This window comes from Pseudonaja textilis, chromosome Z (assembly GCF_049901715.1).
Source record: "Pseudonaja textilis isolate UNSWEBS1 chromosome Z, rPseTex1.2, whole genome shotgun sequence".
In the NCBI taxonomy this organism is placed as follows: domain Eukaryota; kingdom Metazoa; phylum Chordata; class Lepidosauria; order Squamata; family Elapidae; genus Pseudonaja; species Pseudonaja textilis.
The window spans coordinates 24,157,526-24,176,006 of record NC_142008.1 but is presented as its reverse complement, the minus strand read 5'-3'; the positions used below and the strand labels follow the sequence as shown (position 1 = coordinate 24,176,006).

The window sequence follows — 18,481 nt, the reverse complement described above, 5'->3', positions numbered from 1 at the left end:
AGAATTTTCAATCTAATTTTATGGGGATTGTCTGAAATAAGTATAACAATTTTGGTATGTTCATTTTTATCATGGCAATTCTACCTGATAAATGATAAAAACAAAAATGTTAGTAAAGAACTCAACAGAAAAACAAAAGAAGGGATTAGAAAGAGAATTGAGACTAAAAGTGGGGAAAACATGAAATATTTGGGGATTTGGCTTACAGGATAATGTTCGACCATAAAATTATAAGAAATTGATGTAACAATGCAAAAAAGATTTAGAGAACTGGAAAAAGCTGCAATTATTGTTGATGGGTAGAATTGCCACATAAAAATGAACATACTACCAAAATTTTTATACTTATTTCAGACAATCCCCATAAAATTAGATTGAAAAGTCTTTGAAGAATTGAATAGAATGGTGCTTAAATTTACTTGGTTGGGAAAGAAAGCACGAATTAACATAAAAATGCTATAAGATAGCAGAAGTGGAGGTGGCCTAGGACTTCTAAAATGGGAACTATATTATCAGGCAGCGGGATTACTCTGGATTAAAGATTGGATAAACTTTGATAATAAGAGAGTATTAATAATTGAAGGGAATGATCTTAACACAGGATGGCATGCCTTCCTGTGGAGTAAATGAGAAAAGATACATTCATATTTCATATTCATTCATATTTAGGGACTCATTAATAACAATATGGGAAAAGATAAGGAAGAAGCACTATAATAAATTACCGGATTGAGTGTCGCCAATGGAAACAGTGATCTACCCAAAAACAATGGAGAAGAAAAAGAAGATTAGATATAAGGAATTATTAGATAATCAGGGGAATTTAAAAACAACTGAAGAACTAAAAAAACAAGGTATAGTTATGGATTGGTGCCCATATTTTTAGATAAAAACGGGGCATAAAAAAAATATGGAGGAATTTGGAATAGAAAGGGAACCCCAACATCAAGACCAAATTTTGATTGGTAAAGAAGAAAAATTTATCACTAGAACATATAATTATTCACTTAAAGTAGAAATGGAAGAAGTAGTTAAAGGCCCAATGATCGCTTGGTCACAAAATGTAGGACACAGTATACAGTTAGAGGACTGGGAGAGAATTTGGATCAAGAACTGCAAATTAACCTTATCAATAGCATATAAAAATTTTTAATCAAGATGTTTTACAGATGGCATTTGACACTGGCAAGATTGGCCAGAATATATTTGAATATGAAACCGCAATTCTGGAAATGTAAGCTTACAGAGGGAACATATTATGGTGGCAATGACAATGCTCCAAAGCTAAAAAAAAGTACTGGGAAAAATTGAGGAAATTACAAGAAATTACAGGGTATGATATTGGATTTAAACCAGAAAGATTTTTTTGTGGGAGGGATAATGGAAGGAAATTTAAAGAAACATATCCAATATGTCGCATAACACATAATAACAGCTGCAAGAATTGCTTATGCCCAGAGCTGGAAAGTAGATAGGGTACCTTCTGAGAATATGGGAATAAACAAAATACTTGATTGTGCTGAGATGGATAGGCTTACCAGGAAATTGAAAGATAAAGAGGAGTCTGAGTTTTATGAGATATGGGAAATGTTGTATATATGATTAGAGAATTGAATTGTAAATATAAATAATGCTTGGCACAGTACTGTTAAAATGTAAATGAATATGTATTTTGAAAATAAAAAAATAAAAGTTTATTCCCAATCTTCTGAAAAAAATAGTCAGTTGAACTCAGAATTTGTTTCTTTGTTTACTTATTTATTAGAATGTAATATACTTTAAAGCAGGGGTGGGATTCTACCGGTTAGAACCCCTTGTTAACTTTCTAAGTATTTCGGAGAACTGGTAGTTAGAAGCAATCTCTGTTTGTATTTTTCCATCCTTATTAGAGTCTTGGCAGAAAGCCTAGACTTCCTGTCTCTGGAGCTTCTGAGGCTTTCTTAAAGGGGAAGGGTTGTTTTAAGATTTTTACATGCTGTTGGGAGGAAATACTTCCCTGGACAATCAGCACTTTGAAGAAATAATTGAATAATGAAGCAAAGCTTTTAGTGACAGGGAACCAAGATGAGTGACATTCTGCAAGGCTTCTTGGCTAGCTATAAAGATTAACATTCAAATGTGAGTTTACATTCTCTTTCTGAATTTTGGTCTAAAACTGATTTTTGGTTAAGGTTAATTCTGTGCTTGGTGCTGTTTAATCCTGTGTTTATTGATGGGATCATTTTCCCTATTCAGCTTCAACAAGCAACAGTTACTGTTGTGATTTAATTATTTGTATTGTGTTTGAATTTTTTCTTGCCTCATGGTTTTTTTTTCTATTTGGGGAGGGGGTCTTCCTTCACTGCTTTAATATTATCTGGCACTGTCTTTTTGGGGTATACTTCTAAGAGGCAGAATGCAAGCGTGGCACTGATTTTTTTTACTGCCTTTCTGGGGGGCATGTGACCTTTTCATAAATCTGGGTGATTTCCTTAGGATATCTTGTGAGGTGAGTGAGATCAGCTGGTATTTTTAAGTGTTCAAATGGATCTAAGGATTGCTTCTTCTGGAGAGCTTAAATGACCTCTCTGCTAAAGGATTTCACTTTATGAGGAAGAGCTGGCTGCTTTATAGTTATCACTGCATTTTAAATATTTTCATTCCTCAAGATGCTCTGGCACCCTGCCTGATTTGTAACTCCAGCTTGCAGGTGTTTTTAATCTAATGATTGGTATTTAGGGCAGCTTTTTGCAAGCAAAGAAGCTTTTTGTATTTTTGTATAGGTAATCGTTGAGTTACAACAGTTCATTTAGTGACCATTCAAAGTTACAATGGCATTGAAAAAAGTGACTTATGACCATTATTCACACTTATGACCATTGCAGCATCTCCACTGTCATGAGAGGTCAGGCGAGGAAAAGTGCACCTTGACATGAGTGATGTCGAATTGGCCATGCCCAGCCCTCTGTAGCCCTCCCCGTACCGCCTTGTAGCTGCCTGGGCCTCGCCCTGCTCTCTCCAAGGTGCTCCAGGCCTTGGAAACTGGCAAAAAGCACTTGCTAAGCAACTGGCCATTAAGTGAGGACCTGGTCATTAAGCGAGGACCATTTGCATTTGGTTTGCCAGTTGCATGGCCACCTGCCTGGTCCTCACCCTGCCCTTTCCAGGGCTCCCCAGGCTTTGGAAACTGGCAAAAAACACTTGCTAAGTAACTGGCCATTAAACGAGGACCTGATCATTAAGTGAGGACCGCTTGCATTTAGTTTTCCAGTCACATGCCCATACCCACTCCAGTCACCTGACCACCTTGCCATGCCCACCACAGTCACATGACCACCTAGCTACTCCCAGTCAGCAAGACACTCCCACCCCAATCACATGACCACCAAGCCACACCCACAAATTAGGCCATGCCTACAGAACTGGTTGTTAAGAAATTTGAATCCCACCCCTGCTTTAAAGTAAAGTATTAGTTACATAGTAGCAATACTACAAAATATGAATGGACAGTTAAAGGATCTCAGGGTCAATGAGGCTTCCGAATGTTTGTTTAGCAATTTCCAGAGCCTTCTCGAATTACAAAACTGTAGAATAAACTAAAAAGTAGGATTTATGTTTCTTTTTTAAGTCAAGATTTTTAATCCAAACACAGTTCATGAGTATGATTAATCCTGCTTACTTTACGTAATTAATCTATTTATTACTATCCCACCAAACCATTATATTTACTAGTATCTCCTCAAGCCATTATGTGATATCCTTAAACACAAAAGACCATCCTTTCTTTTTAGACTTAAATACCCTTAAGTATTCATTCCTAACTCTGATGAATAATATTTTTACCAAAACACATTATTAAACAAAAATGCAATAATTATCATCAATAGAATCAGTTCAATACTCACAGAAACAAAATAAGCTAATATTAATACTAAAAAATCAACACAACAATATATTTAAAACAATATTCTGGGATGAGCTCCAGAATATACACATCCACAATTATTTAGAATAGGAATTAATTCAGAACTGTCAGATAAATTTAAGTGGAACCACCAAACTTTATTTTAACTCACTAAACTAAATTTAAAAAGTCTCTAATCCCCTTTTAAAGACTTGAAAATATGATAAGAAAATTTCTTATCATATGTGATGGCCTTGTAAGTAGCTAAATCATATCGGATAAATATGACAATGCAGAAAATATTTAAAATACAAATATTAATGAAATCTGAAGCCTTTCTTCCAGATATTATGGATAAATGGATAGAAAATCGCTTTGGGACATTATTTTTCTACATAGTGATCACTGCTACTATTGTTTATGCTAAGCATTTGAAGGAAATGGGATGCCAACTATTAAAGAGTAGACTTTAAAACTGATTGTACTTGAAGAAATGGCAAAATTAACTGTATTGATTAGAGTCAATAGATTAGAAAGTTTATAAGAGATGCAAGCCATTTGTGAATTTTCTCTGTGTCAAATACAATAACAAATGGTTAACAGAAGATTTTGAAGATTAGTTCTACCTTTGGAGTTACCTGTTGACTGTTTTTATTTATATTGTGAACAGAGGTTGGGTCAATTGGATTGCTAGATAAATAGATTCCCACATCAGAGACTTAAAAAAATGTAACATAGTATTTTTATCAAATATAGATGGGAAAGTTTATAATTATTTGTAGATTTGTTATGTAAGGGTAGGCAAACACATTAGGTACTTTTGATATATTTGTCAACATTCAGCCAGGATGGACTTTCTATGTTTGATGTCAGTGGGAATTATGTATTTGTTATTTTTTTTATACAAATGTGTTATTTTTAATTTTTATCATTCATGTCTGATGCTTGGTAGTTTCTTCTTCTTTGTTTGTATTTTAACTTTGGAAAATATTTTTTTAAAGAAAGCAGGGTTTCTTCAATCATAGAACTCCTGGATCCATTATATTAGAATTATTTGCCAACCCATATTGAAAAATAATACAATACTAAAATCCTATCCAACAATTGTGAGAAGGCTAGTTGCAGCATATACATCAATTTTAATTTTTAGTAAGATAAATATCAATAACTCATAAAACAAAAGTTCTTTAGGAGTTCTCCATAACTTTTAAATATGGAAAAGATTCTGGAAAAGAAAACATTTAAGAACCATTGATTTATAGAATCAATTATGTTATGGAATAAGAGATTGTATCAAATAAATTTCTAGACACAAATTTTATCCAAGAGAAAACTGAAGAGAAAAAATATCTCCACCAGGCAATTAAGGGTCTTTATTGTTACCTTCCCACTCATGATAACACAGTCTTCCTGCACATTGCTTATAAGTGTGGGTTCTCCTTTCTGCCATCTGATGAAGCTCACTGTAGTACCATCACTCCATTCAAAATATGAAGAAGTCTTCTGGTCATTTAGGCCTATCCACAAATTATCTGTTGATTCTAAAAGATAAATTTATTTTATTCATTTGCTCTCAAATGTAATGAATGAAGTCAAGAGGTTGTATATAATCCTCCACTGATATAACTCTGTGCTATGTTGATCAGGATATAAGAGAGTCTATATGTGACATAACTGCCTGGAAACTGCCTGTGCTAAACTGCCACGGATATATGCAGCAGTTGTTGCATCATTTAAACCACACAAGCTGAGTAGATTTTTTACAAATATTTTAAGGCCTAAATAAACACTTTTTTCCCCTTGTGATACCAACGTCAGCAGCTATTCCTTTCTTTTCCTGGAATCCATGTACCCACAGAGTATATGAAACAGGAAATAACCCTTCTAAATATACTTACTGTAGCCAAGCTGAGAAAAAACAAAGCTGTATTCCTCAATGTCATGTATACTTAGTAAATGTCCACCATCCTTTTGGCAGGAGACTGAGGCATCCTTCCACGTTTTGCGATCTCTGTTCAGACGGTAACAATGCTTTGCATATCCAACCCAGTCACCTGAACATTTAACTGGCTTAAGATCATCTAAAAAAGACAATAGTTATATGTACACCATCAAGAACTGGGAATGGAGGGGGGGAATCTTGATCTTGTATTATGATATAATTAATTCAATAAATAAAATTTAGTTAAAGTAAACCTGAAAATCCATCTTAAAGATAAAGGTAATTTGTCCATTGTCGTGAGGACATTTTCTAGAAGTGTCATTAGAATCTACTATAATCAAACCTAATTTAAGCCTAATTTTTCACGAATTAGATGTATTAAAGTAGCAATTTTTGTGTCCTACGTCATTATTAAAATATTCTAAAATTATTAATGCTTTATAGTACATGTTAATTGGAATAAGTATTTTTTACTAGATCGTTGCTTTCCTTCAAACTTTCATTTTACTTTATAGAAACTCATAGACACTTTCTTGAAAATAAATTTGGAAACAAATCTAAAGTAAAACTACCCCACTGTTTGGAGAAACATATATATAATTAGTACAGGCAGTTTGGGCCAAATTTCTGGTCATTAAGTTTTTATAGTTGAGGCATCTGCCTGACGGGACCTCATTTTATAATAGTTTTTGCAGAGTCATTAAGCAAATAACTTTAGTCATTAAGCAAATGTGCAGTTATAAGTGTTAACCCATTCTTCCAGCAAAAAAAGGCATAAAAAATAGTTATGTGACTATCGGATTCCACAACTGGTCATAAAGGCAAACTGGTTGGCAAGCATCCAAAGTTCAATCACATGACTGTCGGCATGTGTGTGACATTTTATGAAAACCAGAAGTGCTTTACAGGATCCATTCTGGTCTTGTCTTAATTTAAATTATTATCAAGCAAGTGATTGTAAATCAATGACTACCTGCAAATTAGGACATTTCCTATGTATGCATACCTTTAGCCCTGCAAATCTTCAGGCTTTAATTCATCTAAGAAGAGTGCTACATTTTATATTAAAATGTTCTGAAATAAAACTGATGCAAAATGCATTTTTAAAAAATTCCTCAGGATATTAGATAATCAAACTAATGATGAAAATTCAGCATTTCCCCCACCCCCAGCTATAACAGTAGGCATATATATATAAGAGTTTTAGGTTGCCTTGTTTCCTGCCACTGGGTGGACCACCTTGGCCCAAACAAAATTATTTCTGCATAAGGTGCATTCAGAATCTGAATCTCTGCTTGTTCTCTGCCTCAGATAGATCTATTCTATCACATTACTCTGGGACCCAAAACCATCACTTGGAAAAAAATGTTATCTGGGACACGTGTGCCTTGCATATTAGCGAAATAATATTTATTCAGTTAACTTAATTTCCAGTTTGCAATCTACCTGAAGAAGGTCCAGGTGCCTGTATTGAAGAGTTCATTCTTTTACAGATGTATCCATGCTTCTTTTCACACTGACTATTTTCCCATTTGCCAATCCTACCATGCATCAATCCACAGTTTTTTCCTGTTTCAGAAGAGGGGCTACCTGTAAGAGAGTGATTGTCCTATCACTGTTTGATGTCCAAGATGATAATATTTTTATCTGTAAACAAATCAAAACTGCTTTTTTTCCTTATCTTTAATTGCTTTTCAAGAACACGGTATCCACTTTCCAATATGTACTGTAGGAAGTCTCCATTTCTGTAGTAGCTACCTACCTTCAATCAGTGGCCCATTTTGATCAAATCACAGCCAGATCAAGTCTGTATTGAGGCAGAACAATTTTTCAAGTCAAGGACATCTTCTATCTCAACTATTATGAGTGACAGGAGTTAGGTGGCACATTAGTTAGAAATGAAGCCACCTTGCATAGGCCTACGAACTCTACACAAGAGAATTATTACAACATTCAACTAAACACAGCTACCGAGTCTCTTTTCAGAGTTTTCTGTCAGGGTTAGGGCATCTTCAGGGTGCTCAAAAAATGAAGATAACAATATTGTAAGAATCAATGTTTATATATAATATACATAACACAAACATGCCAGCACACTTCTAGAGAAAGTGTCAGTTAACTCAAATACATAATATATATTTCAATATTTTATATGTGCATTAATTATTAGAAGAAGAGTATGCAAAGTATTATTTTTAATTCTACCTCATCTATTTAAGAACTATTTTGGAAAGGACGATAAGAATTTCCAAATATTTTAATCTTAATATCTTTAAATGTTTACAGTTCTCTTTAGGATATAAAAAAGGCTTTATAACTGTACACAATTACCCACCTGGAGCCCAGTTGAAATATCTTAACAGTTGGTGATTAGTCCACTGCCATCCACTGTCAAAATCTGGGTTATTCAAACCAATCCAGTATTTAGTTTCAAAATCATGTGTTAATCCTATTTGAGAAAGAACATTCACATATTGATCAATTCTGTAGATCTGAGTCTGAAGACAGACAGTCAGGCAGGCATAGTACAATTCAATCTAAAGTACAACTATCATCTTTCTCTTGATCGTTAGCCATACCTTTAACATTATATGTAGTACAAGGAACATAACAACCACTATATAGTATGACTTCAAAGCAAAAGACACACAGAGTGCAACCAAAGACATCAACTAGCAGTTAGAAGACACAAAGAAAATTTCACTGAAGATGTTACCCAATCTGCATGAAAATAAACAAAGCGCAAAGTGCATTAAGGAGTTCCTGGTTCAACCCTGAGCTACATATATTCTCTTCTATTTATACAATGAAAATTCCTTAATCTCACAACACATGGACATACACAGCCACAGTTTCCATTGGGGAACAATGAAAATTTTAGATTAAACTAAATAATAAAAAAAAATGCCAGGGAACTCTTGAAATTTTGGCACTCAGACACATCAGCCATCAATAGGCACACAGAAATAAATTATATTTCCACATGATTCAAAAGAGACATTTAAAAGTTAAGAAGGAAACAAAAAGACTAGAACACATCCTCTTCAGCCTTAACATCCCAAAAAGAAGAAATTAAAACCAAACAATCAAACAGAAAATAATACCCTAATGTAGGAACAATCAAGGAGAAATCAGAGTTCCAGCAACATTTGCAGAGCAAAGTACAGTTATAAAAAGGGAACAAGCAGCACTGAGGCTATTACATAGTCAGGTAAGCAAACAACCAAGCTCAAAAAGCATTAAAGATTCCACTGTTCAGCCTGAGCTATTGTTAGTTATATATTAATGACTATATATTAATGACAAATCAATCAGATAAACTTTCATCTTGCAACATGTGTTTGAAAGAGTCAAATATTTTTCAGAAGGTAATTCCTCTGGAAGAAAAATGATGTTTCTTATATGAAACATTTGAAATTGCTTATTACAGATGAGAAAATATTTATTATCAGGAATGTTTTAGAAGCCTTTTAAGAAATGTTTTGTTATACCTGTCAAATATGCTTGTTCATATAGTTCGCTGATGCTCAATAATTCTGAATATTGTTGCTGACAGCTTTTTCTTGCTTCATCCCATGTTAGAGCTGAGAAGGAATTTATCTGGTAGAGATGTCCTGTCCAGTGATTTTTGACCCAGAAAAAGTCATCGTTTTCATCTGTAAGTAGAATCAGCTCATTAGTAACAAAGCCCTGTGAGAATTTAAACATGTTTATTTATATTTGTATTAATTTTTATTGCATAGTTTAGTTAAGAAAAATTGCCAAAAATTGGACAAAGGCCCAGATTTTGAATGGTGCTTTGCTTCATCAAGCTAAACAGTGAAGCAAATCAAGTCCCTATTCTTTGCCATATAACTTCAGTGGAGAACAGAAATCTCTGTCTATGATGGATGATAAGGAAACCCAAGCACTCTTTAAATTTTCTCCTTCAGACCATCCTTGCACAACACTGAACCATCTATCTCATGTTTTGACTACTCCAACATGCTTGCATTTGCATTTTTTACTTGAAAATAGGTGATAGTAATTGTAGGGAGTAATCTATTGGTCCTTCTATGAATTCCTTGTTGTAATGGAAACCAGTTGGATTTTCTTCTTTTTATTTTATTTTATTTATTTATTTTATTTTATTTTATCTATTTATTTTGTCAAGCATGCATTTGATATATATAAGTATAAACATGATTATTAATACATGAAATAGATATGAATAAAATGAAACATTAAGACAGGGATGGTAAGCACATTGGTGCGCTTATGCACATTGCTTACAGACCTCTTAGCAACGGGGTGAGGTCAACAGTAGACAGTCTGAGGTTAAAGTGTTTGGGGTTAGAGGAAGAAACCACAGAGTCAGGTAGAGTATTCCAGGCATTGACCACTCTGTTGCTGAAATCGTATTTCCTGAAATCTAGTTTTGTGTGGTTTACCCTGTTTGTATCTATTGTGTTGTCTATTGTTGAGGTTGAAGCTGAAATAATCATGAATGGTAGGACATTGTAATGGATAATTTTATATACTACACTTAGGTCAGATGGAAGGTGGTGTAGTTCTAAGTTACCTAAGTCTAAAATTTCAAGTCTGAAGGTAAAGGTTATTCTGTTGTGAGTAGAGGAGTGGAGGACTCTTCTTGTGAAATATTTCTGGACTCTCTCGATTGTATTAATGTCCGATATGCAGTGCGGATTCCAGACAGATGAGCTGTATTCAAGAATTGGTCTAGAAAATGTTTTGTATGCTCTAGTTAGTAGTACAATATTACCAGAGAAAAAGCTTCACTAGATTAGATTAACAACTCTTAACACCTTTTTGGCAATGTTGTTACAGTGGGCTCTAGCACTTAGATTATCAGAGTTGAGAACTCCAAGGTCCTTGACAGTAGCCTACAAGGTCTTGTCCATCCAGATTGTATTTTATTTTTTGATTTGTTTATTGAAATTTGAAGTTGCCACTTGTTTGACTTAGTGCTGTCCTATCCTATTTTTGTTTATTGTGAAACAAACCTGGCTGGTGGAACTTACTCCAATCCACATATTGGGATTGAAAAACAACTCAAAATTATTCAATGAAATGAAATAAAGTTATATTTAATCACACAAGAGAATAACATCTGACCCAGGTTCAAATATTCCTCCAACCAATTAATCTCTCTTTTTAGCCTAGCTTCAAAAAAAAACAATGTAATCCTTACACCTCCAATTATGGTGTGTGTGTGTGTGTGTGTGTGTGTGTGTGTGTGTGTGTGTGTGTAAGGAAGGATGTTACAATTTTTAAGAAAGTACTAACAAGGAACTTGCTGAGTGAATGTAACACTGAATGTTTGTATGATTGACCAATGTAGCACTGATTTTAGAAATGCTAGCGTCCTTTCCCCCTTCTTGTTCTGTGAGCTAGCAAATTAGGACAAACAAATAAACAAGTGGAGAGCTCTTAAAGCAATAAGATAAAATTCATTTGTCCTGGCAAGGGGTTCTTTGGGGATTTTTTTCCAACATCCCAGTGTCACCTATAGCCCTGAGATCTCCTGGTTGTCTCCTCCCACCCATTGCTAATGCTATCTGGCCAGCCAATATATATATGCAACCGGCTATAGCATATAACACATCTGTAGCTACTTTAAAATAATGTACTAGTGAACATGAAATAGTCTATTGTACAATACTTGTTTTTAAATATGTATGCTCCCAGTTTGGTCTAGTGGTTGAAGCGCAGTCCAGAAAGGGAGATTGTAAGTTCAAATCCTGCCTTTGCAATGAAAACCAGTTGGATGACTTTGAGCCAGTTACTCTCTCTCAGTCCAACTATTGCAGAAAAAAATAGGGGGAGGAAGTTACGTTGATATGTTTTCTGCCTTGAGTTGATTATAAAAATAATAAGGGTGGAATGAAAAATAAATAAATGTATCATCAAATAAGAGTTTACCTTTTACAGGACAATATCCAGTTAAAGAGTCTTTGTCCACATCTGGAGTTGTTCCACACCAAAACCGTTTGTGTTCATCATCATCAACTATGCATTCAGCATACCATTTATTCATATACTTGAAAGGAAATACGCAGGGTGCTCCCAAGGCATTGCCTTCTATAGTGAATAGAGCTATTAAAAAAAACATAGATTGAGAAGTACTGAATTGAGAGTAGAAATGCTATAGAAAAATATCTCAGCATTTAGTTCTAAGACATGCAAACTGTTTGTGTACAATACATGCAACCATGTTTACTTCATTCAAGGAACAATTTTCAGAATTTAGGACTTAGAATAAATACATGCCATTTTTTTCTCAGATGATATAAAAGATAAGAATGCTACTATATTAGAGAAATACTAGGTAATCGTATCATTTGAGATTATATCTTTAGAATCAAATTTATTTAAATTTTCAGTTAAACAGATTCAAAAAAGAAGAAAGGATTTAAGTAAGCAAATTCAGCAAGAAGGATTAATTACCTTCAAATTTCTGGGCACACAAGCTCTTCTTTGTTTCATAGATCTTCCAGACACTTTTGGTGGAGGGGTTTTCTGATAGTATAACCCCATTCTCATGCCCATTAGCAGGATTTAAAAACAGATCTTGTTGTGCAAGGGCAAGCAGAGTGTCATTTCTGCATTCCCACTTTTGTAATGCAAGGGTTTCATTGCATGGTGACAGTGTAACTGAAACCATGTTTGATTTTGAAGGCACACTCAGGCATAATTTCACTGCCATATTCAATAATTGATAATCAGATACCCACTTAAAATTTTGCCACTCATTAAACTTGTTGCAGACATCGAAGGTGAAGGAACGAGATTCTTGAAGTTTTAGGCAAAAATGAAGATTTTCATTGTATATCAAAAAAGTGTCACTATCTATAAATGAACCAAATAATAGTAATAATACAGATTAATCAATATAAATATATATATATAAATATATATGTATATGTATATATGTATACACAGACAGATGGACATAATTTTTTTTATGAATAAAATATGGTTTAATATGATTGTCTTCTTACTGTATTTTCCTATACAATTTAGACATTGAAGCAATTCTCTCAGATGTTATCTATTTAAATTTAGTCCTTTCTATTATTTATTTTTATTATAGTATACAAGCACTAGTATAGGTTTTTTAAAATAAAAGGTATAAAAAAGAGAAAAAGACTGTATAATGTTAACTTTAAATTGTTATTTTACATGAAATCAATAAATATAAAGATACATACTTTATTGCTAAGAAAATAACACAAGCATAACTAGAACTGTGACATTCTTTTTAACAGAATAAAAAGTATAAACAATAATAAAAAGAAAAAACAATTGAATATTTTAATTATTGGAATATAAGTGCATATATTTAAAAACAATTTAAATAATTGAATAAATATTACCTGACATTTGAATATCTGGGTGAATGAGAAATAAAAAAATTAGGAACAAAAAAGTAGGCATTGTAAATGATAAAACATTCCAGAAAACTACCTGGAAATTAAGAACCAACTGAGATAGCTTCTTTTGAGGAACTCCTTTATATATAAGAGCAAAGAAGAAATAAGTATTTACTTCTGCCTTCAATCTTACGAAATGTGTATTGTAATAAGGAGTACTATAAATAGTATTTGGCTTCTATGTAAAAGACTTATTTCCACAGAAATTTCTTCAGGAATTTATAACTAACATTAAACACTAACTACGTTTATATCTACATGCATACAGTACATGACTATTAAACTACTCTCTTTGAGAATGAGAAACATTATATAAGAAATGAAATAGAGAAATACGAGAGAGAGAGGGAGGGAGAGAGAGAGAGAGAGAGAGAGAGAAGGGATAACTTTATTGTCATTTTGAATGTACACTAATCAGCATATATTAAAATGAAATTTCATTGCATACACTTCTCAATGGATTACCACCTTCAATATACACTATGTAAACATGACAAAATAAATAAATGCAAAATTATGCACATACCCACATATATTATATGACACAAACAACACAGTCTTGTTCAGATGTGCACATGTATATAGCAAGAAAAAAGAATCTTGCAAGTTTAAAAGATGGATGGCTTAAGGAACAAAGCTGTTACATGATCTGGTAGTTCTGCTAGAAATACTTTGAAACCTCCTTCCAGAAGGGAGCAACAGACAGAAACAGACTGTGAAATCGGTGTGTTGGGTCTCTGACAATGCTTTGAGCTCTAAGCATAGCGCCTATAAGCAGTATCCTAAACAACAGGAGGTGAGCTTCCTACAATCTTCTCAGCTGTCCTTACCACTCTCTGTATGGACTTTCTATCTGAGGCACTGTTGCCACCAAACTAACAGTGTTGCAGTTTGTTAAAATGCTCTCAATCATGCCTCTATAAAAAGTGGCACCAGATACTTAACATTGTTGACCATCTCTACAGTTGCATCCAGGATACTGAGTAGAGTATGACCATGCCAGCTCTTTCTAAAATCTATAATAATCTCCCTTGTTTTATTAATATTTAGAATCAGGTTACTTTTATTGCATTAGTCTTCACCTCTTCCCTATAGACATCTTCAATGTCATTCTGGATAAAACCCACCACTGCTGTGTCATCTACATACTTTACAATGTAATTCATAGCAGATTTTGCACAGCAGTCATGGGTCATCAAGGTGAACAGTAGCAAACTCAAGATACAGCCCTGTGAGGAACCAGTACTTAAGGAGATGAAAACTTTTCTTCCAACTTGCACAAACTGGGGCCTATCAATGAGGAAATTACATAAAGGAGTACTAAAACCTAATAGGCCCAGTTTGTTTACCAAATGCTAAGGAATGGTTGTGTTGAACACTAAACTAAAATTAACAAACAGCATTCACGCATGAGAATTCTTCTTCTACAGGTATGCCAAGCTAAGATGAAGTACACAGGAAAGTGCATCATGTATAGAGCAGTTCTTCTGATAGGCAAACTGTAATGAGTTAAATGTAGGGGGAAGGTATGAAACCATATACTATTTATTCAGTCAATTACTGGCAAAATCTGACAATATATGACATAAAAGTAAAATCAAATGGATATAAAATAGTAACATAACAAAGATTTTCTATTACAAAAAATATAAAATACTATCATGATAATATTAATTACATGTGCAAATATAAATCTATAAATACTATACTCTTATCAGGTAAAATATATATATCACCTAAAACAAATTACCTAATGTTATAAATTTGAAGTACTGATTTTTTTTCATATTATTATCCATAAATATATGAAATAAGCAGAAAGCTATTATAAATCCTTATTTCACTTTTTAGTGATGATCCTTTTCTTTATTATCCCACACTTACATTGTATGCTGCTTTTACCTCATTCAACCACCAACTTTCTATAATGCAAATTCATTTCTCATCTCCATACCATTCTTTGTCATATGCCAAAGAGGAAAACTTTGGTTTTATTACTCCTTTCCAAATCTCATTCATTCAATTTATATGCTATTCCTTTTTCAAGAAGTTTATCAATTAATATCATAAATACATAAATATTAACAAAGATTCAAAATGGAACAATGAATGAAAATTTAAATGCAATCAACACAATAAACCACTCCTTACAAACTCTTCATTTCAAACTCCTGAAGAGTGATATATTTCCTGTTTGGTCGGATATAAAAAACAATATTTTGGCTTGAAATGTGTTTTCTGGATTTAAGAGTTTAGCTCGCATAGAAAAATTTGGATATACTGGCCAAAATGTGTCCAAACCCCTCGTTGTTGTTACTATAACCGTAAATGAGTCATGCATATAGTGACAATTAAGGCTAAAAACCTGGTCTGCTCTTCCCCCCCCCTTTTTTTTTTTACTAAAAAGCATTGTATTATAGTCATCCTCAATAGAAAGACAGGAGCCAGTGTCTCCATTGTGCTTTTGAGCTGTACTGAATTAAGATCCTCCTCATATAAACTGTTTTGATAATCTCTCTATTCTGGACATCCCTTGGGACATCTAAAGCATTGAAGGAGCTTTAAAACTTTGCTTTTGTTGTGGTTCGCCAGCAGCCTGTGCAGATGGCAGCAGAATCAGACAGTGAGGAAGAAAGGGGACCAGTCCGGCAGTCTGGAGAGGACTCAGACAAGGGTCCTGCGTCTGATGCAGAGATGGGGCCAGGACCATCTGGGAGTGGTGTGCTGACTCCAGAGGCTCCTTAGTCTGGCAGCACCAAGGCAGAGGAACAAGGGGATCCTATTCCCAGTGCACATGTGAGCAGAGCTGCTAAAAGGTAAGAGCAGCTGAGACAAAAGGGGCGACTTGGAAGTAAGGCTTGGAGGTGATTGCCCCTCCCATAAGGTATAAAGGAAATGCAAAGGTAGGAAAACCTTTGAAGGAAGCAATGTCGTTCAGTCTGTTCAGATTAATCTTTGAAGTTCTGTGTGCACTTTTGTACTTCAGTTGGTTTTTTATAGTTCATTTGGCACTTTACTTGTTGACAGCAGTTCAAAGAAGAGAAAGATGGGTGCTTATCTCGAGGGACTGTTTGAGATTCATTATAGGCTGAGAATGAACATAATTCCCAGCATTGAAATAAAAAAGAGTTGTTTTAACTAAGCATATGCTTAATTATGGTCTCAGAAACCTTGGTCAGAACAGCTTTCAACTTTATTCTCCCTCCTTCTTTCTTAGATTAGCACATGTAATTCGGTGAGTCTTTTTTGTTATGGAGAAGCAAAATTAATTTCGTTGTATATATGTACAATGACAATAAAGGTTATTATGATTATCTCTTTTATTCATTAAACATGAAACTCAGTCAACTGAATATTTAAAAATGTATCACAAATATCAGCTGCCAGCCTCCTAGGTATCAACCAAGTATTTTCTTAAATATATGATGTTAGCACAGTTTTTTGCAGTTCGGCTGGTGTTGTTGCAGGAAGATGCAATTTTTTGATGCATTTTGTAAAATTTCTGGACATGGTACCAAGTGCCCCGATGATAATGAGTATCACTGTTATATGTTTCATCCATAACTGTGACGTTTCGATGGCCAGGTTTTGATGGACATATTTCATCATTTTTTCCAGTTCTTTTTCTTCGACTCTGACATCTCCTGGTACAGCATTATCAATAAATTGTATGCTTCGGCTCTCAATAACCGTAATATCTGGTGTGTTGTGTTCCAAATGGTGATCCATCTGTATTCAAAAGTCCCACAAGATCTTCACCGTCTCATTTTTGACAACTTTTTCCAGTTTATGTTTGACAACTTTTTCCACTTTATGTAACTTTTGGATGCGGGTAGGGCATATTTTTTACATAATAACTTAGCAACTCGATCATGTTTAGCATTGTAGTTAGTTTGCGTGATTTTGCTGCACTCACATATTAAATGTGAAAGAGTTTCAACTTTGTCATTTCAAAGTCAGCAATTTGGATTGTCAGTAGATTTTTGTATCTTCACTTTCATGGCATTAGTTTGTGGTGCTTGTTCTTAAGCAACAAGTATTAAACCTTCCATTTCTTTCTTGATGATTCCCATATTAAGCCATGCCAATGTCAATTTATAACATTTTCCTTCAGGGTTTTTCAAGTGCTGTCCATGCAAAAGCTTTTTTTCATCCATTTAATCTGTCATCCAGCTGTTTCTCCTTATATTCTGCCTTTGTTTCTGTTGTTTTTACAATGTTCACCATTTTCACAGCCTGCAGCAATTTTTCTGTACTTTGGTTCACATAATCATTCAAACTTCATTTTTCTTCTTCTACAGTTTGATGGATTTGCAATAGCCCTCTGTCCCTTATTCTTCTTGGCAGGTATAACCTGTCAATGTCACTTCATGGATGTAAAGCGTGGTTACATAATCAAAAGCTTATGGTCCAGGTTTTCCAGTTCAGCCACAGTCCAGTTAAAGATTCCAGCTGCAACTGCCCATATATTAATGGCTTTAATTATTATGTTTCCAGCATTCTACTTTGATTTTAATATCTTGGGGACCCTCGTGATGTATTCCTTTTGTATTGACTCTTTGACTTTTCCATTCAAGATATTATCTGTTTCCAATATGCCATGGTATTTGTAACCGTCATCCTTTCCTAATGTTTTCACATTTCCTAGTTCTATTCCATTTCCCAGTTCAATTTCTTCTATTTTTTCCAATTTTCCTTGCTGCCTGGATAGTATAGCACATTTTTCATGTCCAAAGTTCATTTTGATGTTGTTGATGAACAGTTGAACTGTGTTGAGTATTAATTCAAGTTCAGCGTGGCTTTTCGCATACAGTTTTAAGTCATCCATGTATAGTAGATGGTTTATCTTGCCATGTTGGTTTGAGATTTGATAACCTAGTTTTGTGATTCGTAGGATTATTGTAAAATGGAATTAATGTGATGTTGAACAGTAGTGGCGAAAATAAGCACCTTGGAAGATTCCTCATCTGATGTTGACTTCACCAATGTTCCCCCCATTTGTTGTTAGAACTGTTTTCTATTTTGTATATTTGCTTTCAAAAATGTACAAATATTTTTGCTGAGTTTTCAGACCGGGGTTAATCCAGCTGTGGAGTAATGTGTCAAATGCCTTCTTGTAATCTATCCATGCTATAATTTGTTCTTTGTTTTGCATTTCTTTTAGTAGCGTTTGTCAATGAGCAGCTGATCTTTTGTTCCTCTTTGTTGTAATTTCCTTTTTGT

The 18,481-nt window shown here is 34.1% G+C and overlaps 1 protein-coding gene across 1 annotated transcript in view; it reads right to left on the bottom strand.

The window, feature by feature from the left end:
- Positions 1–13,325, bottom strand: part of LOC113446440 (macrophage mannose receptor 1-like) — a 60,843-nt gene extending 47,518 nt beyond the window's left edge. Inside the window, exons 1-8 of the mRNA XM_026716095.2 lie at positions 13,202–13,325; positions 12,273–12,674; positions 11,748–11,921; positions 9,317–9,481; positions 8,161–8,274; positions 7,272–7,415; positions 5,782–5,964; positions 5,267–5,424 (exon numbers count right to left, since the gene is read on the bottom strand). Of these exons, the coding sequence (XP_026571880.1) occupies positions 5,267–5,424; positions 5,782–5,964; positions 7,272–7,415; positions 8,161–8,274; positions 9,317–9,481; positions 11,748–11,921; positions 12,273–12,674; positions 13,202–13,262 (1,401 nt within the window). The 5' untranslated portion in view covers positions 13,263–13,325. The remainder of the gene's footprint in view (positions 1–5,266; positions 5,425–5,781; positions 5,965–7,271; positions 7,416–8,160; positions 8,275–9,316; positions 9,482–11,747; positions 11,922–12,272; positions 12,675–13,201) is intronic.
- Positions 13,326–18,481: the final 5,156 nt, after the last annotated feature.